Raw genomic sequence first — 22943 nt, 5'->3', positions numbered from 1 at the left:
CAGAACCCTTGGATATAAAAATTTTCCCCAGTTTTCTGCTTCTTGTTTGCTTTGGTTGTTTGTATAAAAAGTTTTTAATTTAATCAAAATTATCCATTTTGCATTTTATGTTTTCTAATTCTTCTTTGGCCATAAATTCTTTCCTTCTCCACAGATCTGAGAGGTAGACTATCCCTTCTTCTCCTAAATATGATAGCATTATATTCTATTTCAAATCTTAATAGACTTCCTAGATTCATTTTCAAAATTTAATATTTGAAGCCAAAAGCATACTAAATGTCTGAAATAAAGATAAATTACTTATGGAAGAATGGATGAATAACAACATTGGATCGGTAATCAAGAGACCTGACTGGCTACCACTTTATGACTTGGAACAAATTATAATTTCTTCAAGGTCTGAGGCCTTCATCTGTAGAATGAGAGGAATAGACTAGATGATCTCTAAGGTTCTTTCCAACTTTAAAACCTGTGAAAGTATTTGTTACTCTTAGACACATACACAGAATACACAGAAATAAAATGCAATTAGGAAAATAAAAATAATCCAGTAATATTTTTCAAGCCTTTTCACTGTAGGGAGAGAATATTGAGATATCCTACCAAAGAAGAAGAGCTAGCATAACAAAATGACCAAAATGAACCAGAATAGGTATTTCAAAAGGGCAAAGAGGTAGGTAAGCCCAGGATTAAATAGGAGGACATGGGGATGGACACTATGAGAGATTTCAAAGCAGTTTCACTTATTCCAAAATATTTTCCATTCTAAAAGCTAAAAAGGATTATAGATTTTTATAGATCATTTAGATCACTTTTCGAGCATTATAGATCACTTAGGAGAAAACTTTCGGTCATCATATATTTACCTTTTCTTATGATGTGAATCATAGCACACCGCAACAACAGAAATGGAAAAAAAAATCCTGGTGATACAAAAGGCAGTGGAAAGTCCTTTTCTATATGATGGTCATAGATGGGACATATCATATACCAACAATGACTAAATCTGAAGTACCATAGAAGATACTATGGATCACACATAAAGAGAAAAGGAAATGGGCTTGTGTATATCTGGAAATGGGCAGGCTGTACTTTTGCTCACGAAATATCAAAACAACAAAGGAAATATCTCCAGAATATTAGGTAGATCCTCTAGGGGTGATTCATATAAAGATAAGAGTCCCATAGTATGACAGAAAATATACATGAGTTGGAGGGGAGGTGCTATCCATATTGATTTCATAAAGTATGCAATTTAAATGAAGTTTCTTTAAAAAGTTTTTTATGTTTTTATTAAAGTTTAAAAGCTTTTAAAATTTCAAATTTTATTTGAATTAAAATTATTTGAATTAAAAATTCAAATATGCATCAATAATTTTTCAACATTAATTTTTAGAAAAACTTGTGTTCCAATTTTCCCCCACCTTCCTCCCCATTCCCTCCCCTAGATGGCAAGTAATCCAATATGTATGTTAAACATGGTAAATATATATATGTTAAATCCAATATATGCATACATATTTATACAATTATCTTGCTGCACGAGAAAAATCAAATCAAAAAGAAAAAAATGAGAAGAAAATAAAATCCAAGAAAACAACAAAAAGAGTGAAAATGCTTTGCTGTGATCCACACTCAGTTCTCACAATCCTCTATCTGGGTATAGATGGCTCTCTTCATCATAAGGTCTTTGGAAGTGGCTTGGATCATCTTGTTATTGAAAAGAACCATGTCCATCAAAAGTTTCTTTTTAAAAAGAAATTAGCTGAACAGGATGAATCATCTGATGACTAAAATGCTGTCATGTCATGCCATGGTATGAATGAAATGTTGAAGAAAGTCCATATCAAATGTTTTGTAGTTTATACAACAGGAATTTTAGAAGTCCCTTTTCCCTCACCATCACTGAATAAATGTATGAAAATATCCAGGGCAGTTAAGTGGATAGAGGGGATAGAGCCTGGAGTCAGGAAGACCTCAGTAGGAATACGACCTCAGACACTAGCTGTGTGACCCTGGACAAATCACTTAATCCTGACTGACTCAGTTCCTCATCTATAAAATAACCTGGAGAAAGAAATGGCAAGCCACTCTAATATCTTTAGGAAGAAAACCCCAAATGAGGCCATGAAAAATCATCAACAAAACAACAACATGAAAGTCTCTCAGTTTCACACTTAAGCAGGCTATGCTGATAGAAAAAAATGACCTGGTAATTACTTATATGACTTGCAAAATCTCTAGTTATATTATTCTTGATGAATCAAAGTGCTCATAGAGAGTAAAGGAGATTTTACATAAAGGGTTAAACACTTCTATTTTTTAAACACAGAGAAGGAGATGGAATTTTGAAGGCAAAATGTTCCATACTGTTGAGGTTGTCAGTTAGCTGACCAGGAATTGAGAGGCCTAGGCTAGATCCTTGCAGAGAAGCATACACCAAACAATGTTTTTTATAAAAAGTTAACTTCTTTCTTGATCCCTAATGATTCTCAACTAGTTTGTGCATGAAGAATAAGTAAAAGACAAAAGATAATAGAAAACATCATTTTCTGAACATCTCATATCATATACAGGGTTTCTTGAGTGCTGAAGTTCTAGTTAGACCAACCCTAGGAATTGCTCTGGCTTTCCAAATTGGTTTCTTAGGGTTTAAAGTTAATGAGATGAATAAGCCGGAGGCTTCACACTCCCATAAAGAATCATCTTTCACAGAATCATCTTTCATAATGTGATTTTTATTTTTCTACATACAGTATTCCTAAATATCTCTTGCTTGTTTCTTTATCCTGACAAAAATATTCCCTCTTCAGCAAAGTAGTGAGCTGTATCTTATTAACAAAAATTTCCAAAGTGGATAAAAATCATCTATTACAAGGAAAGAACCTAAAATATTTTATTAACCTTCAACCAGTCCTGCGGGCTATAGAATGCTGACTATCCTTATATTTTTAAAAGAACATAAGTTTTTGGTTGTTGAATTTTTCAAATTCAAAAATATTAAAAGAGCTAAACGTAGGCCTAATTTGTATGGTATATGATAACTTGTATATGCTATATACAAGATATGATAACTTGCAAAATTCTTGAAACATAGTAACCTCTTCCGAGGGCCGAGTGCTGCAATGACATAAATAGCCCTGAAATACATTCAACAGATGAAACAACTGACAAAGAATAGAAGCCCTGGGGGCTCCATTCTAACTGGAGTTGAAATGATTTCCCAACTATGTAACATTACAGACCAAAGCAAACTATCAATTTGATAATTTGATAATCTCTATTCCAATGGCATTATCTCTTAGTCTAGGAACTGTTATATTTAGTATTTAGTCCACAACTCAAGCATTATTAGACCATTTTGACTCTTGCATATACTTCTTTTATTTAGAAGTTTTTTTTTTAAAGTCTGCCCCAGCCAAAAAAAAAAAAAAAAGTCATTAGGGCAAATAATAATAATAAATAAAAAAAGAGGAAAGTTTTTGAATCTTCCTCTCAGCACAAACTAGTCAATCTCTTTGAGACTTTTGTTAGCTGTATGTGGATGTTGAGAGCTTGGGAGCCCCGGAGCAGGGGAAAGCGCGGGAGCACACCCTGAGGTTAATGTTCCTGCAGAAAAGAGGAAACCCTTTCTCTAGCCATACGCTGGAGGCTGGGGATGCGCTCTAAACGTATCCCAGTCGCGGCGGTTCCCAAAAACGGAGGTGGCTGGGGAAGCCCAGGAGGAGCAGGAAAGGTGCAGAAGCAACAAGGAAATGAGGGGAACAAGTAGAAATTTCCCGGCTTTTCTGAGACCAACCACAGCTTGGAGAAATGAGACGCAACGGGGACTTGCGTGGAAGGCACCAGACAACAGGCCAGACGGCCAGAGGAGTGAAACTCCCTACCTCTTACATAACGAGTCACACACCCGCACATACACAAATACACATAACCTCCGTCACACAAATACATTCACACCTTTCTCCCATCCCCTACCCCCCCACTTCCGTCTTTCCCCCCGACCCCCCCTCCAGCACTCCTTCCTTCTCCTTGGAACCTAAGACATTTAGGACCGCGCGGAAGCCTCAAAGTGGGGGTCGAGGAAGACGACAGAGGAGTAAGGAGGGGGCGGGGCCTTCGGAAGCAGGAGGCTCCAGAGGCCGATGGGTGTGACGCACCGCGGCCTCGGCCTCCAGCCCCGGCCGTTGATTGGCCAGAGAGCCAGTGCGTGGATGCCGGCGGCGTCCATCGCTCCCTCCCGCCCCCTCTACCCCGCCCCGCCCCTCCCTTCCCCTCCTTTCCCTCCAGCCCAGTCCTCGCCCGCCTGTGGGGGAAGCCGCTTGTTCGTCGCCGCCGCCGCCGCCACCGCCACCGCCTCGGCTCTGTGTGTGTGCGGGAGGGAGCGCGCGAGACACACACACGTACGGAGACACGGAGCCCGAGAGGGGAGGACACCGCCGCCCGCCCAGCAGCCGGGAACACCCCGCCCTCTCGCCCCGGGGGGAGCCGACGACGACACAGCCGCCTGGGACTGCCACCCCTCCCGGCTGCCAAAGCCGCCTCCTGCGAGCCGCTGGGAGACCCGCCCCCGGCCTCCCCCTCGACCCCTCCCCCACCCCGGACCCCGGAGACGGCGGCATGGAGGGGCTCGACTCCTGACTCTCTGGCGATCTTCGTTCTCGGCTCCCGCGCGCTTGCCACTGCCCCGCCGCCGTCTCCCGTCCCCCGCCTGCCTGTTCTCTGGCCGCCGCCTCCCCCCGCGCACGCTCCCCTCCGCCTCCGCCTGCATGTCCGCGCCGCCTTAGCCGAGGATGCTGAAGATGAAACTGCCCCTGAAGCAGACGCACCCCAAGGAGCAGCAGCAGCAACTGGAGGCTGAGGAACTGGAGGCGGCGGCGGCGGCGGCGGCGGCGGAGGCGGACGGGCGGATGGGCGTGAAGGACCCGCTTCACCGGCGCGACTGTCACCTCCCGCTGCACCCGGTGGTGCGCCCGCCGCTGCCGCCGGCGCCGCTGGGCCCCGGGGGGCGCTGCCTCCGGGAGCGGCCGGGCCCGCTGCGCGGCTTGCTGCTACCGCCGGGGCCGCCTGTTGCTGGCGGGGCGGCGGCTGTGGCGGCAGCGGCCGGGGAGGGCATGTCTCTGCAGGGCGGCTGCGGCCCCGCCTCGCTGCTCCGGGACCAGGAGCGGGTGTACGAGTGGTTCGGGCTGGTACTGGGCTCGGCACAGCGCCTCGAGTTCATGTGCGGGCTCCTGGACCTGTGTAACCCTCTGGAGCTGCGCTTCCTGGGCTCGTGCTTAGAGGACCTTGCTCGCAAGGACTACCACTACCTGCGGGACTCGGAGGCCAAGGCCAACGGCCTCACAGACCCGGGGCAGCTTGGAGACTTCCGAGACCCTGCCGTCCGCTCCCGCCTCATCGTCTACCTGGCGTTGTTGGGGTCGGAAAACCGCGAAGCGGCCGGGCGTCTGCACCGCCTCCTCCCGCAGGTGGACTCGGTGCTCAAGAGCTTCAGTTCCGTCGTTTCCTGCGGTGCCAACAGCCGCCCAGCCCCGGCCCGCAGCGACCCCGAGCCCGGCGAGGAGAAAGGGGACAGATCGGAGGAGCGGGGCCCGGAAGGGAATGGTGCGGCGCCTCGAGCGGACGGGCTGGGGTTTGGGGCCCAGGAAGAGCTGCTGCTGCTGTTCACCATGGCCTCCCTGCACCCGGCTTTCTCCTTCCACCAACGGGTCACCCTGAGGGAGCATCTGGAGCGGCTTCGGACGGCCCTCCGAGGGGACCAAGAGGACGGAGATGGGGAAGAGTGCAACTTCACAGCCCTGAGGGCCCAGGTAAACCTTTCTTGGGAGGGTGTGGGGAATACAGCCTCTGGTCCAGGTACTTAGTGTCCTTAGAAACATCTTTACCAATCTGCATCTCCTAGACCTCAGGATTCTTCCCACTCTTCAAATGGGGATTTTAGTCGTAGTCTTGCTTTTCATGTATTAGACCACTTTCACCCCTCACACGCCATAATGAGAAAGCTCCAGAAATCATCCCCATTGATAGAATAGTCGCGGAGAAAATGAGGATCCCGATTTAGGCCCCCCGCTTTTTCTTTTAGAGGTTCCGTTGCCTTTTTTTTTTTTTTTCTTGGTCTTTTGAACCTTCCCAAAGGTGCCGTGAGAGCCGTCTCTGGAGACTTGACTTCCCTACGCAATTCCTTTCAAGTAGATTTAACTTTTTATAGTACAAGTTTAAAAGCTCTATCAGATCCTACACCAGTGACTTTTTAATGAGATCTGGCGTATCCATTCCACAGAATGAAGGTGTTGCTTGCATTGGAGTAGGGCTGATTTTTTGCATAAAAACTTCCTTTGAACTGAGTCTGATGACCTTCTAAAGAATTTAGTAATCTAAAAAGAAAATCTAATCTAATTTTATTAATTTTGAATAGAAACAGCTGTATATCCTCTCAAAAAGTAGGCAATTTAATTCAAGAAGTACTAGTTATTCCCCTTCACTTTTGCAAAACCTGGAACATTGACAGGTTTTGGTTAGGTTAGTATCCATCACCACTGGGTCTGTCACTGTATGCTGGTATTTTGCCATATAGGCACAAATGTTATTTTCTTAAGGATCTTATTGAGCAAACCAAGTGTGATTGGGGAGAATGCATTTGAGGCAATTTTAAACTTTCTGATTTTAAAATTGGATTTACATATGACTTTATATATAGTTTTATAATCTATTTACAATTCAGTTGACTTGTTTCACTACTTAATACAACTCATTTATTGAACTACATATGCTTCCTCCACCTCTTTCATTCCTTTAAATTTGGAATTGTACCTTCTCCTACAGAAAGGCCAAGTGGTCTGAGAAAGGATTTTCAAAGTTTTGTGCTTTTACTGTGGCTTTGTAAAGAGACTTTTCTTGTTCACCCCCGGAAGTTTAGAGATAATGTGCAGGAACTTTATAAAACCATTTAACTCTTAAAAAACAAACAAACAACAAAAAAAAACCTAAAATCATTTGATATGTAGATTTAATTCTCAGAAGTTCCTTAATATTTTTAAATAAGAATATGAGATCATTGAAAAAGCAATATTTTGCTTTCCATGAGTTGCTAAGTAATTTTGTCCTGGGAAATAGAAGTGCCTAAGTTTTTTCCCTTAAAAATGTCAATTCCTTTCAGACATTTAATATATATGTACACATATATTATAGGACAGCTATTTAGAATTTAGTCTGTATGGAAAATGAAAGTATGGTAAATTTAGAAAGTATGGGCAAGTCCAGTTGTAATTTTGAGGAAAGAGATACAGATGATGACAAAGTCATTTTAAATATCCCCCATCACTTAAAAAATAGTTTCAGTGTTTGGAGCTTTACTTGGTGGAGAAATGCCCAATCACATCAGCAATCTTTAAGCAGCTGGAGCCTGTGGTCAGAGACAGTTGAAATAAAACCTGGTCCCTCCCTTCAAGGAGCTTACATTCTAATAAGGAATTGGCTTGATTTGTCCATAGAATTGATACGAATGTATTTAATCTTGATTTTTTTTTTCCTTTTACTGTAAAGTTTACTTGGAAAAGAATTGTTGGGAGTTTAGTGAATGAAAGAAAGAAAAGCTGTATAAAAGTAAACTTTTTGAAGACTCCCCAGGGCATTTCCTGGCAACCTAGAGAAGATTGGATGGATTCTGTATTGGACATCCTGCCATTAATTTCAGAAAGTCATTACAATTTTCAAGAAGTATCATTCATGCTATGTTGGTGTGAAAAGTCAACTTAAATATTTAGTATTACAGGTGATCATTTTTAGAAGGTGGCTTTCAAACCACACCAAAATAAATGTGCCTCCACATTTATTATTACTTATACTATGTTTAGGTCCTAGCATTTACTTCTCTCATCTGATCAAGAGTTCAGTCACATCCACTTCTCTAATCACGTTCTCATTGCGCTACACTGTTGTATTCTGCTGAGGAAGAGCCCAGAGGGTACTCATTCTTGGTCCTGTGACTCCAAGTCCATACTCCTGTCACTTAATTCCTCTTGGGAAGGGGTTGATTGGCCACCAAGTCCATACAGCTGTTCCTTTACCGCTCCTGCCAGATGGATGAGGGCAAGAGAGAAGGGAGCTGCCTGGGTCAGTGAGGAAAGGGAAGGGATGGGAGGCGCTATTTGGCAGTCTGGGAGGAAAAACCTTAAGCCTCATGGATTTCTGCCCTGAGGGGCTTGAAATCTGTCCCAGACTGCGAAGTGCCTTAGGCGGAGAGGATGGAGCGGGTGTGCCCAGGTCACGTGTTACCGTGGCACTTTCTGAGTGGGAGGTGGATGGAGTTTAGCTCTGGGTCTCCAAGCGGGGCTTCTCCCATTCCCCCCTCAAGATGGCGGCGGGGGCCTCTCCCGTCACGTGATAGGACTTGTTGGGTCCCGCCCCCTTTCGGGTTGGCTGGGAGTGAGCTGGGGGCTGAGAGCGTCAGTCTTTATGTAAGCTCTGCTCTTCCCTTCTGTTCTGGGGGGGGGTGGGGAGAAGGCGGACCCAGTGGAGGGGCAGAACTGGGGCTGGGAGGGGCGGGGCACACGCCGCGGCTGAGGGGCCAATGGGAACCTGGGGCGGCGCTGGGGGCCTAGCATCCCTCTCTGCTTGACGTTGGCGAGTTCCTGGGCCGCTTTCTCCTTTGGTGAGGACCTGGAGGAGTTTGGATCAAGACGCTGGAGTTTGGAGATTTAAGTAGAAGGGTTTCCGTTCCCAGCTCAGTCCAGAAAGCTTTAAGAAGTGGGTTGATGAAATGCCGACCCAAATTCCAAAATAGTTCTACAGGTGTTCGTTGCTAGCCACAAACTGTAGTTTTGTTTGTTTTCTCAAGACGTTTTTAGTGAGTGGACCAGTGCACCGACAAAATAACTAGAAAAGAACATAGCCTACCTACAGCTTTGATGTCAATCTGGCCATAGAAAGTTGATGAAACAAGCTGAATTTATAACTTATATAACAATTTAATATATAATATTTTAATATACTAAATAAACATACTGAATTCCCAAAAGAGGTATGATTTCAATTGTATGAATGTTGAGTTGTACTACTGTAAAAAGCAACCATGTCCTCCCAATTCCTCAGGCTCAAAACCTAGGAGTCATCTGTAATTGTTCACAGTCTCTCACCTTCCTTCCCCCACATGCATTCTGCTGCCATAGCCCATCAGTTTCACCTTCCCAATATCTCTCACCTACACCCCCTTCTCTCCTCTGACACTACTACCACTTTAGCGCAGGCCTTCATCATCTCACATTTGAAGTATTGCAACATCTTGCTGGTGGATCTGTTTGCCTTTAATCTCCTCCTCCCTTCAATCCTTTCTTCATTCACTTCCTAAAATGATTTTTCAGTCATATCACCCTCCTTTCCCAACTTTGATAAAGCCAAGTGGCTCCCTATCATTTCCAAGATCAAACATAAAATGCCAAAACATTAAAAACTGTTTATAACCTACCTTCCTCCTGCCTTTTTAGTCTTTTTATACCTTACTCCCTACATGTACTCTTCCATCCAGTGACACTGACCTCCTGGCTGTTCAGGCAGTACAGAAAAATGAGATGAGAAAAAATTGTCCATTGTGAGGACCAACAAGTGGGACAGATTTGCTTGATCTTAAAGTGCATAGAAAGAAATAGATGGTTAGAATATGGGAAAAGTAGAAAGAACCCCAATTGTAAAGAACTTTAAATGCTAGACAAATTACTTTGATCTTGGAGGTAGCAATAAAGAGCTACTGGAGTTTTGAGTAGGAGACTAATATAGTTAGACATAAGATTTTAGCAAAACTACACCAGTGGGAAGCTACAGATGTAGAGATATCTATTGAGAAGTTTTTGCAACACTCTAGATGATGATAGCCTGAAATATAAGGTGTTGGCTGTGTGAGAGGAGAAAAGTGGGATGTTGCAAGGCTAGCAAGGACAGCATTTAACAATTGGTTGGTATATATAGGGTAAGTGAAAGTGAGAAGTTGAAGATGACAGTCCGCTTTTGTATCTGAATGACTGGGAAGCAACAGCAATGCCCTTCCTGATAAAATAAAGTTGAAAGGCATATGGGGATTTATTTTCTGGACATGTTGAGTTTAAAATGACTGGAATAATTCAGTTTGAGATGCTCAAAAGGCATTACAGTTTATGATAGTGGATGGGAGCCCAGGATAGAGACTAGTTCTGATTTTATCAATCTGAGAATCATCTGCATAGAAATAATAATTGAACATATAAAAATTGGTGATGTCACCAAAGGAAGTAGTAATTAGTCAAAAAAGTAATTATTAAACACCTACTATATAGCAGGTACTAAGCACAAAAGATATAAAGAAAGGCAGATTAGAGATAAATAAAGGGAAGCCACTTGAATTAAGAAGAATTGGAAAAGGCGATTTTATCTGGGACTTGGAGTAGAACTGAGAAGGGAGGAAAAGAGAAGATGGCCCAAAACAGACCTATGAAGATGTGGGGGAGAGGAAGATGACTAGTGGGCATAAAAGGGATGCATGATTGAAAGACCAGCAAAAGATACTGATAAGGGACTGTCAGACTGGTAAGTGGAAAATGAAGAAAAAGCAGTATCAGGAAAACTAGGACAGGAAAGAATATCCAGGGTAGAGAGAGTTATTAGCTATGCCCAGTACTGCAGAGAGATCAGGAAGGGTAAAGATTGAGAAAAGGCAGCTAGATATGGCTATTAATAGGTTATCATTCACTGTTTATTTTCAGTTTTAACTTGAAACAGCATCTCAATTACTTTTGAATTTTTCTCTTTTTTTAAGGTATCCCAGGCCTAACACAGTATCCCAAATAAATACACCAATAGAGCTGAGAACTAAGCAGAAGAAAAGGATCTAAAGAAAGAGAGATATATACATTATACTTGGCCCATTAGTTTTTAGGGTATTGCTATTTATGTTTCATTAGAGAACTTGGGCATTACCTCCTAGAAGCTGAAAAAAAAAATCATTATTCCAGTTATAATAACAATACCAAATATATAGAAGTTTTCAGATGCTTGTTTATCATTTGCTGTCATGGGATTTTAATGATGAATATTTTGAGTTATTAGATTTGGCTATACTTTAAAAGTTGGCATGTTTATTTTTTAACACAAGATTTATAAGTAAAGCATGTAATTTTAACTCTTTGTTTATTGTACTATCACTTCTATGTAGCATTTATGTAATTAAGAGATATAATATCCCAGGGCAATCAGAAACCATGTCATGCTGGGAAGGTTGACGGAACTAGAACTCTAGTCTGAGAAGAGAGAACTTCAGGGGAACATTTTGGTTATCTTCAAATTACCAAAGGAATTTTAAGGATTGATATATGCAAGAGGGATTAGTTAATAAGTGAAAATTGTAGAGAGGTACATTTTCAATTAAATAAAAAGATGTTCTGACTAATGATGATGTTTTATTTTTAATTGCCTGACTTTTCATGCCCCCATTGGGATTTCCTGGTCAGATCTACTGAAGTGATTTTCCATTACCTTCTCCAGCTCAATTTTCATTCCCCCCCCCCCCCCAGGCTGGGGTTAAGTGACTTGCCCAGGGTCACACAGCTAGGAAGTGTTAAGTGTCTGAGATTAGATTTGAACTCAGGACCTCCTGAATTCAAGGTTGGTGCTCAATCCACTGCGCCACCTAGCTGCCCCTCCAGCTCAATTTTCAAATGAGAAAACTAAGGCAAACAGGAATAAGTGACTTGCCCAAAGTCACACTGCTAGTAAGTAGCTGAGGCCTGATTTGAGCTCTGGGGAAATTCATCTTCTTAAATCCTAGCTTTCTAACTTTGGCCATTGCCCTGAGATGGAATGTGCTGCTTTTTTGAGATAGTAAACTCCCCATCACTGAAGATTCAAGAGGAGCAGTTACTAACAGTGTGACCCTGGTCAAGTTATTTAATCCTGTTTGTTTCAGCTCCTCATCTGGAGAAGGATATGGCAAACTATTCTAGTATCTTTGCCAAGAAAATCCCAAATAGGAGCACAAAGAATCACTCATAATGGAAAACAACTTAACAACAAGAAGATTCAAACAAGAGAAATTGAATAACCACTTATCAAAGATACTGTAAATTAAATTCATGATTTGAGTAGGAGTTGTATTGACCCTGAAGTTAATTTCAATCTCACCATTTTTGAATGCAAAACTAGGCCAGTATTGCTATTGCTAAATGTAGTAAGTTCTGTGATTTAAGAACATTTTCCAACATCCAGTATTCCTTTTGAAATCAGTATTTGTTGAGACGAAGTTTCCAATGATGTTGCTCAGAATGCAAAACCTAGTTATTTCCAAAGCCTGATTCCACACCTAAGGGGCATGGAAACTTTGATCTGCTCCATTTCAAACCTGAGCTAGTTAGTCCCTCATCATTTAGGACTTGGGGGGGGCGGGGGGGAGTTGTTATAATAGTGCTAGGCTTGGTACAGCCAGCCAGTCAACTGTAGGCCTACTATATCTCAGAATTCTTCAACTTAAGTATTCTTCCAATTATAGCCTCCTCAGGATCAGGAATTAGAGACATCATCACCATACCCATCAGGTGTATTAATTGCCAAGAATTAAATATCTCTGGATCTGGAGAGACCATATAGATTTGTATACACCAGTGGTCCTCAAACTTTTTAAATAGGGGGCCAGTTCACTGTCCCTCAGACTGTTGGGGTGCTGGACTATAGTAAAAACAAAAGCTCACATTTTGTCTCCACCCCTTAGCCCATTTGCCATAACCTGGTGAACAGCATAAATGTCCGTGGGCCGTAGTTTGAGAACCCCTGGTATACTTTCCCCTCCATCTATCCTTTGGCTGTGCTTAGTAAATCATTCCACTGAACACTTTTTCACAAGTGCTATGGGATTTCCCTTTATTTGACCTTGATGTCCGAAGACAATTAGGTAGTATGTTAGGGGTCATGCCTTTCATGGTAGAATGGATTGGAATGGGGAGAGACCCAAGGCAGGCTGACTCTCCAGGAGCCTACACTAGAAGAAAGAAAACTGATAGACTTTGGCACAGCTTGGATGTGGGGAGGAAAAGGAAAGCATGAGAAGTTCTGGAAACTCCCAGGTGTCAGACCTGGTGGGTGCCTCTGTTGGCAGGACTGGGTTCAATTGCAGTCAGAATGGTCATTGCGTTTTCTTTGTCTTTGTTGAGCGTGAGGGAGCGAAGGCAGTTCATGGTGGGAACTCTGTCAGCAAATGTAAAGGAGGGTAGCGACTTGAGAGGGCTGGGTAGAGTTGAATTGGTTGTACAAGGGGTCAAGATGGGGAAAAGGAGAGAAAGTAGCCGTGCAAGAATTGTGGCCTGGGAAAGACTGAAGAATCACAGTGCAGAGAGACTAGTGTTTTGTAAGGGATGGCTGAAAGAAAAGCAACAAGCCAGTAGATTACAGGCAGTAAGAGGATTTAGAATTCTTAAACATAGAGATGGCTCATTTTTGGTTGATAATGACCAATGTGACTATCTTTGTCTATGGTTGAAATCATGAGAAGTGAGTGGATGAGGAACTAAGTAGTTACAAATTTGAAAGAGAGTCAGTAAGCATGTTAATGGCTCCTAGTGAGGACAGGAGTTAGGAAGGAGAGAAAAAGTATAAATGAGGTACTAAGCTCATTGAGAAAGAAAGGAGAGTGACTTTAAGGTCAGTGAACAATAGCTGTCAGGACTTGGATTGAGTAGTAGATACATATAGCATGAACCTCAAAGGAAGAGAAGTTATTGTGGAAATTAAAACTATCCCACCTACAATAAAAGAGACTGAGGCAAAGCTCTGAGTCAATAGCACTTTATTAAAAGGTCCTTGATATCTTCTAATGAAGTGGATCTCAGATCTTCCTTGCAATCTGAGAGGCCTCCTCCTTCTAGATCCCTATTTTTATGGGACTAGGTGTTCAGTTATTCCTATATAACTAATAACTAATACAGCTATAACTAATACAGGATATTTCCATTGATTGACTTGTGACACATAAGCTAAAATAAGTAAAATAATATGTCAGCAGAAGGGTTTGGGGAGGAGGAAATGGTACAAGCTATCATAAATTGGATGTCTTGAGTGGTCATAAGATGGACAAATGATTGGCTTGGAAGTACAGAAATATTTAGGGGGCTTTCCACATGGTTGTGATCTCTGCCACACTGAGTTTGGTCACCAGACAAGGCAAAATAAGGGTGGAGGGCCTTTAGTCAACTTCCTATTTAGTTAAACAAGTTTGCTTAGAATCTGCAGCTCACAGCTTTAGGGCCTTACATACAGAACTTTGATATGACTATCAAATTGGTTAATACTGGTTGGAATAGAGTAAGGCTCCAAATAAATCATCTCTCCCATTACTAAGTGATCCTGAAGGGATCTTGGGGAATAAGGGTAAGTTGGCTTGACCAGTAAGCTGAGGAGGAGGGAAAGTACAGTAAGAAAAGGGTGTCTAGGGAGGCTACATTGTCAGTGGAAAGCAAGAATTCAGTAATCACTTACAGATATGGAAGAAGTGGGAAGGAAAAAAGATTTAAGATTAAAGGTTTGTTGCCTGTGGAACAAGCATTTCAGAGGACATAGTGGGAAAAGTGGGTGATTGATACAAAGGTATGACCAGGTGTGAGAATTCATAGAGTGGAGAGTCTCACTTTCTTCCCAATAGATGTTTGAGATGAGACTGAATGCAAGTGCAAAATGAAAGGGTAAGCACTGTAAGAGAAGAGTGAATAGATAATTATTTAGTAAATAGATTATTGGTATCATTTGCTAATTAAGCTTTTCTCACCTGGTATGTAGTTGGCATTCAATAAATGTTTGGCAATTAACTAAAATGATGTATTAGAGATAAGTTAGTATTGTGGTTTGAATTTTTATTTGCCCCAAGCAGCTAGATTGATATTTATAGCTTAGATTGATGTTCAGTCATTTTCAATTGTGTCCAACTCTTTGTGATCCCTTTTGAAGTTTTCTTGGTAAAGCTACTAGAGTGGTTTGCCATTTCCTTCTCCAGTTTATTTCACAGATAAGGAAACAGAAGTAAACAGGATTAAGTGACTTGCCCAAGTTCACACAGCTAGTAGATTTCTGAGGCCAGATTTGAACTGCAGTCTTCTAGACTCCCAAGCTCACAGCCCTATTCACTGTGCCAGCTAGGTGCCCCTTATGTATGATTATTTGATTTTGTGAAGACCAACTAGGATAGTAGTTTTTGTTCATAGAAAGACTAAAAATTTATTTTTGATTGGTGAAATGCATAATTTTATATATTAGAAATATATGTATTATATATTAGAAGCATTTCCATTATAAATTTAATGTGGGGTTTAATTCTTGCATAACAGTTCATTTTGATTTAATATCATGCCATGTATGTATCTATTGACTTTCATCAAATTACATACAAAGTGTGACAAGAATGTTATATATGAAGTTTTGGCATTGTGGCTACGGAAAACAGTTTTTCAGGTAGAAGTTAATCTTTTAGAAACTCTGTTTTGAAAATACTTTCACTTTGGATTGTGAACTGGGAAATAATGAGTTTGAAGAGATAGTTTTGAGGAGAATGTGGGTGAGGACATTAATGTCTCAGGAACAGAAGGCCAATAATTCTCAAGAGAAATCCTAAAACTTTGAAGAGAATCACAGGATGAAAATTTCATATTCCTATTATCTTAAAACCAACTCTGTTCTTTTTTTGTTGTATCTTGGTGGGGAAATTTTCAGTTTCTGACTAAGTTGTTCACCACTGTCATGAGAATCCCCTTAAATAAGGTATCCAAATGAATAGGAGATTTACTGTATTTGATGAGGTTCTCCAAAAGTATATTTTTCTTGCAGATGATTTTGTGCTGATGGCCTCATCCCCCAAACATGATAGAACCTTCTCCTTGATAAGATCATGATTATTAGTTTTGAGAATCTTTAAATTCAGTATAGAAAAAACTGGATGGATGTATAATGTATTTGGGCGACCAGTAGTGCATTATTAGTCATATTAATACATACACATATATATTATGTATGTATGTAGATAGGTAGGTACAGGTTTTGCAGTTAGATAGTGAGATAATTCCAGATTTGAATAGAAGAGAGCAGCCTGGATTACATTGGAAAAATTACAGTATGTTTTTTTTTAATTTCAAAGCTCCCTCATACAAAATAATTCACTGATTATCTTAGAGGACTTTATCAAGTTCTTTATAGAATTTTGTGTATATTTGGAGGCATAAACACAGGGATCATGGTGATCTATTTGATTATATCAATCATGAACTCTTAAACATGAGGTGACCAGAGAAGTAGTATGGATACGTGATAAATTTCTTGGTCTTGTAGTCTAGAAGATCTGAATTCATATCCTGCTTAGATGGACAGGTATAACATAAGTAAAACATTTTAAAAAGCTAAAATTTCTATGAAAATGTTGTCACATATTATGATCATGCTTCAGGAAGTGATAATTCTTACTGCTTTAGGGCACCTGACAAAATAACTTTTTCCAATTCCTTAATGTTCTTCTCCAAAGAGAAACTGCTAGCTGTTCTACATAGTTTTCTGATTTGGTAATCCAAATGATAATGTGGATATAGTTCAATTACTCTAGTAGAGATTTGGTTAATTAATTCATTAGATAAAGATCACAAGTTTAGTGTTAGAGGAGTTAAGGGGATGAAGGATAATGCGGAAGCACAGGTATTTAGAAGAATCATCAACATGAAGTTAGCAGAGTTAATGGCTGAAGTTGGAGATGAACCAAAGAAGACTATCAGCCAAATGGGAATGTCATTGAAGAAAGTAGGATTGTATCCTGGATATGGGTACATAAATGAATGGCTCTAAAAAGCATGGATTTGAAGGAACTTGAAAGAAGATTGTTAGTAATTAATTGCAAAGCAAGTTTCTGGAATGAAAATTTAGTTTTGAAGTCTTTTTTTTTTTTTTTTGGACATTGAAAAAGTCACTTAACCTCTTTAAACCTCACTAGATTTTATTTATATATATATATGAAGGACTATATCTTTAAGGGGTCCCTTGTAGTTCTGAATTGTATGATCCTATAAGTAATACTGGAAAACTAAAAGTAATTGGAGTAAGCTAATTTCTTTCTAGCTCTGTAAAACTAAAAAGAAGATGGTGCCTGAGAGCCGAGGAGGGACCAGAAAATGACCATCAATTTGACTTTCTCAAGGCATAGTTTCATTTATTGTAGAAGTAAAACAAGAAATATAGTGTTGCAGTTTAGCTGCAGAGTAATGCAGTTTAGCTATTAAAGCTTAACATTTTCCTCTTTTCTTCCACTGTTGGGTGTTCCAGAAGTCTTAGTGCTGTTTAATAAGATTGAAGAGGAGTTTAACAGTTAAATAATAAATTCTAAGGGCACAATAGAAGTCTTGAACAGAAGCATAGGGGCTAGAGCAGGGATGAGTTAAGTTGCATGGGTATCAGAGGGAATGAGTGGCAAGGAAAGAGAGTTTGCCACCTAGATGTATTGTTTCATGACAAGAATTAAGGATGAGGGGGCAATTTGGAAGAACTCTCAGCAATAACAGAATATAAAGTAAAATCAGCCCTAAGGTTGCTATGGTTGTAAAAAGGAGTCTTGTTCAAGGCCAACCCACCAAAATTAAATCAAAAGTGAGATGAGGAACACAGTAAAAACTCAGATTGGTCTAGAACTGAACTTTCGATTTACTGAACTAGTTGAGTTAGTCTATCAAGTCAGTTGGTGTGTGTTGTAACACCTGCTTCTGTCACATACTTGATACCATCTCCAAATTTATAGTTGAACCAGATATTTGGGTTAGGCTGTAGAAAGTGTGTGTGAAAGGGAGTAGTGACTGGAAGTCTTGTTTCTTCTCTGAACTTTAAACATGCAACATATACATTTATCTCTTAATTTCTTTCATTGTCTTTCTCTCAGTAGCAAAAATAGATTAGCCTTCTAAAGCTGAAAGGTAATTGACTCAGCATTAAATAGTTACTCAAATTATTGTTCAAACAGCTGGACATGTTACTATTATTGGATGACAGTTTACATTATTTAAAACCTATGGCCTCTAGCAGTATGAAAAGTAAATTTTGTTAATTTTTTTTAAATAATCATGATGAAGAAAGGCTCATTGGCCTGTCTAGTTTAAACTTTACAGCATATCATTATAACTATAAATAGAATCATTCAAAAAGAAAAAATTTTAAGCTTACAAGCATTTAAAAATAGAATGCTTATTTTAGACATTCTTTAAAGTTTTATAAAAGTCTGAAAAAGCTTGTACTGTGAAATTACTTTTAATTTTAGTAAAAATCTTTACCTTTAGATCAAGAAAGGAGAACTGCCTTATTATGCTTGTGTTTTGTTTTACTTAAAGAATTCTTTTAATTTAAATCCTAATTGAAAGAACCAGGAGAAACATTTAAGATTGTGTAATGTTAAATCAGAATTGAACTTTTATTATTAAAAATTAAGTTTGACGAACACATATCTGTTTTCATTGAATCTTTTATAGTGAAGAGATGCTCTCTAGGACTGGGTCCATACATGAACTAAAATAGTTTTTAAAATTGGAGTATAATATTTCATGAACCTGCATGCAATCTGTTCTTATTATCACAGTATCATTTTTTGCTTATGAGAGGAGTTAAAGTTATTTTATTTTTTGTAAAAGTAATTTGAAATTGAATATTTAGGTTTTTTGCATTTTGAAATCTGGAAAATGGCAAACAGACAACATCCTAGGAAAGAGAATCCCTTGAACACATTAACTTAATAGCAGAAAGTTCAAAAAGCACAAAATGTTACAATGTTTTCATATATATTCTTGATCACCTAGACTGAACCTCAGTGTACTCTTAAATTTTTGTTTCTTTCTGACTTCTTCATATTCAATCAGTAAGTTAATTCTTTACATTGTCTCTAACATCATTTCCTTCCTTTTCATACCCTGTGCCACTGTCAATTAAGTTCCATATTACTCCAGGGATTGTTGGGTCATAGATTTAGAGCTAGATGAATCCTTAGAGTTGGTTGGCCAGTTCCCTTCAAGATAAAGAAACTGAGGCACAGAGAGGTTAAGTGATTTTACTAAGATCACACAGCTATTAAGTGACTTAAGGCAAAGCTGGAACTCAATTTTCTGGCTATGTCAGCTATTCTATGCACTGTGGTTCTTAAGCTATCTCAGTAGGCTGGAAATTGGCCGTTTTTCCTCTGTTATTAGTATCCTGAATACACTGCATCCTTGCCATCACATTAATCATAAAACCTTGGACTGACACATTCATGACTCTGAAATTTCTGCATTTCCATCTTTTCCTTATCCTTGCATTCCAGAAACCCTGTTCTTCCTTGTTAGTTCATTCTTTGGTCTCTCTACCCCTCAGTTCTTTTCCAGGCCATCATCCCCAGTACAGATTTCATTTTCTTCTCTTTGCCATCTTTTTGGTGAACAGCTCTAGACTGTTCTTCTCTTCTTTTCCCTTGTCTTCTTATCCTGTTGCCTGTCTTCTCCTTCCAGACCTTAGCCTTAGATTACTTTTACTTTCTGCTGCTTTCTTCCCTAAGTACATGTGTTACTGAAGGAAGCTGGAGAAAATCAGAAAACTGTTCTGTCTAATCCACTACAGATTTATGTTGCATAGTTTAAGTTAGGGCCTTCTTGTGGCAGTCTTTTCACTTCCCTTAATATTTCCCTTAATTTTTTCACTATTCTACTTAACCATAGCACTCTCCCAAACCTCAATAATCAAAGGAACATGGAAACAATAATCATTATAAGGCTGGTTTTCATATAAGACATATGGATTGCTTGAGATTTATAATTGTGAGAAAACTTGTATCGTCTTCAGATCTGACCAGGTTTCTGGTCAGCATAACCTTGGACCTTAGTTGAGGGGTCTTTAAACAGAAGAAAAAGGTGGTCCAGTTTTCTAGCCATGAAAGGCTAGTTTCAAACAGTGCAACAAAGTCCTCTCACAATTCCTACAATTGAATAAAAGTTTTCTCACAAGACAGAAATTAAACTAGACCCATAATTGAATAGAAAGAAAAGTAAGCTAGCTCCAGAATTGAGTCACAGGATGGAGTCAGTGTGGTTCATTCAATTCCCACTACCACTTGGTATTCTAATCTCCTCAATTTCCTCACTCTGTAGTTGCTACTAATTTCTTAATTGCTAAATCTGATGATTTTTTCCTCTATTCTAATGTTTCTTGATTCCCTGCAGCCTTTGAAACTTAACATTCACCCTCTTCTCCTTAGTACTCTTTTCTTTAGGTTTTCCTAACATTGCTCTTTAACTTGCATCATAATTGCTTGGGTACTGAGAAGCTAAATGACTTGCTAAAGATCTTTTGGGTAGTATAGACAAGAGGTAAAATTTGAACCTAAGTCTTCTAGACTTAGTCCTAGGCTAACTTTCAGCCTCTATTTACCCTGCCTTTATTGAACAAATATTGAAAATATTGAATAATGAAGTGGCCTTTTGCCAAGGCAAACTCCTCTATTTGTACTGGTGATCTTGCTCCATTCTGTCTTCTCCAGTAAATTCTTTTCAGTTATCCCTACTTTTTTCACTTATACGTTTAATCCCTCCATGTCTATTCCTGCTTACATGCACTTATCTTCTTCATCCTCAAAAAAACCCTTACTTGAACTATCCTTCTTCACTAACTTTAATCCTATGTTTTGTTTTGTTTTTGTTTTTGTTTTTTTTTTTTTTTGACTAAATTTGAGAAGGCTGTATACAATTCACTTTTCATTTAATTTTCTACAATCTGGCTTCCAACTCTATCATGCACAGAAAACTGCCTTCTCTAAAGTTACTAATAATCTCTAAATTGCCAGATCTAGTGGTCTTTTCTCAGTCTTCATCTTTCTAGACTTTTTTTCCTTTGAAACTATCAATTGCTTTCTTTTCCTTGATACTCTCTCCTCTGTAGGTTTTTTGAATCCTTCCCTGTTTCTGCTCCCTACCTATCTGATTGCTCTTTTGAGTTTACTTTACTGGATCTTCAGCCACAGCATGCCCACTAAGAGTATTTTCCAGAATTCTATCCTGGATCTTTTTTTTTCCTCTATGCTTTTTCACCTGATAACCTTCCTGCTGACCTCCAATTTGTTATCTCCAATTATTTCTCATCTTGAATTTGATATCCTGTAGTCATCTTCAACTCAATGTATCCAGAATGGAACTCCTTATCCTTCCCTCCCCTTCATTTTAATCCCTTTGTTACTGTGGAGGGGTAGCATCAACTTTCTAGTCACCAGCTCACAACCTAGCAGTGATCCTCAACTTCTCATTCTCTCTCATCCCTCATATACACTCCATTATCAACTCCTGTCACTTTTACCTTTGCAACATCTAGTGCATACGCCTCATTTCATGCTGCCACCCCCCTGATACAGATTCTCATCACCCCAGCTTCTATGTCCTATGACTACCCATTGAAATCTATCCTCCTCTCAGCTATCAAGAGTGGTTTTCTCTAAGGCTCAGGTCTAATGATGTCTTTTTTCTCCCATCAACCCCATTCAATAAACTCCAGTAGTCCCCATCACTTCCAAAATCAAATAAAAATCTTCTGGTATGCAAAATCTTTTATTACTTATCCTTTTCCCCCTTCCCAAGCTGCTTATACCACCTTATCACCCCCAAAGTCCATGACACTAATCTTTTTGCTGTTCCTGGCAAAAGACACTTCTTCATCTCCTGACTGGAGATTTTCATAAGTTGCTATTCACACTTGAAATACTTAGCTTTTTCATCTCTACCTCCTGACTTCATTCAAGTCCCAGCTAAATGCCACCTTCCAGAGGAGATCTTGTCCAAGTTTCTTTAATTATAAGGCCTTCCCTCTGTTCATTATTAACAATTATCTTGTGTATAGTTCATTATTTATTTATTTGCAAGTTTGTTTTGCTGAGGCAATTGGGGTTAAGTGACTTGCCCCAGGCTCACCCAGCTAGGGGGTGTTAAGTGTCTGAGGTCAAATTTGAACTCAGTCCTCCTGACTTCAGTATTGGTGCTGTCCACTGCGCCACCTAGCTGCTCCATGTATAGTTCATTTGTACAGAGTTATTTTAAGCCTAGGGCAGTTTGGGTAGCACAGTGGATAGAGTCAGGCCTGGAATCAATAAAACCTGAGTTCAAATGTGGTCTCAAACACTTAACTAGCTGTGTGACCCTGGGAAAGTTACTTACTCCTGTTTACCTCTGTTTCCTAATCTTTAAAATAAGAAGTAGAAGGAAATGGCCAACCACTCCAGTACCTTTATCAAGGAAAACCCCAAATGGGATCATGAAGAGTTATACACAGCTTGAAACAATGAGCATTTTAAGCATATTGAATCCTCCATTAGATTGTTAGGTTCTTAAACAGAAATACCTCCAGCTCTATGGGCCTAGCACATAGTAAAAGTTTAATAAACATTTGTTGTCTTGACATTTGATATTGATGATACTTTTTTTGAATTGACACACAGCCACTATAATGGGCTTCAACCCAGATCATTTAGATTCTGAAACTGGATCTAATCATCATGCCTTACTGCCTCTGTATATAAATGCAGGCCATCCTAATAAAGATTATTTTGCAAATGTGAGAAAGTGCAATTTAAATGTTTGTAGTCAGATATTTTGACTGGCATGTTTTATGTTTATTTTTGTTATCTGGGGGCAGTTTTTTCTTGTTTTGGAATTTTTTCCTCTTCAAGGTCTTGAAAATTGATCCCACAATACCTTAAAAATGTTTTTTCTCAAAATATTTTAGCCTGCAACATGTCTCCTTTACCATCTTAGTCCGCTAAAAGGAACTCATACTTAACACAATTTCACCTCCAAGTACACTTCCAAATGAGGCCTGGCTGATGAGTGGGTGAGTGCCTTTCTGCCAAATACTGATCTAGTTAGGACAGGTTCTTGCTCTTCATAGTTGGGCTGCTAGCCAGTTTTTGGACTTTG

General features: G+C 39.8%; 1 protein-coding gene across 1 annotated transcript in view; it reads left to right on the top strand.

Annotated features, from left to right (window-relative positions):
• The first annotated feature begins 4322 nt into the window (after positions 1 to 4322).
• The window catches only part of ZCCHC2 (zinc finger CCHC-type containing 2), a 74653-nt gene continuing 56032 nt past the window's right edge, over positions 4323 to 22943 (top strand). Inside the window, exon 1 of the mRNA XM_074279032.1 lies at positions 4323 to 5810. Coding sequence (XP_074135133.1) covers positions 4794 to 5810 — 1017 coding nt within the window. The 5' untranslated portion in view covers positions 4323 to 4793. The remainder of the gene's footprint in view (positions 5811 to 22943) is intronic.

This window comes from Sminthopsis crassicaudata, chromosome 1 (genome assembly GCF_048593235.1).
Source record: "Sminthopsis crassicaudata isolate SCR6 chromosome 1, ASM4859323v1, whole genome shotgun sequence".
Lineage (NCBI taxonomy): Eukaryota > Metazoa > Chordata > Mammalia > Dasyuromorphia > Dasyuridae > Sminthopsis > Sminthopsis crassicaudata.
Note: the sequence above shows the minus strand (reverse complement) of the source record. Positions and strands in the feature narration are given on the sequence as shown.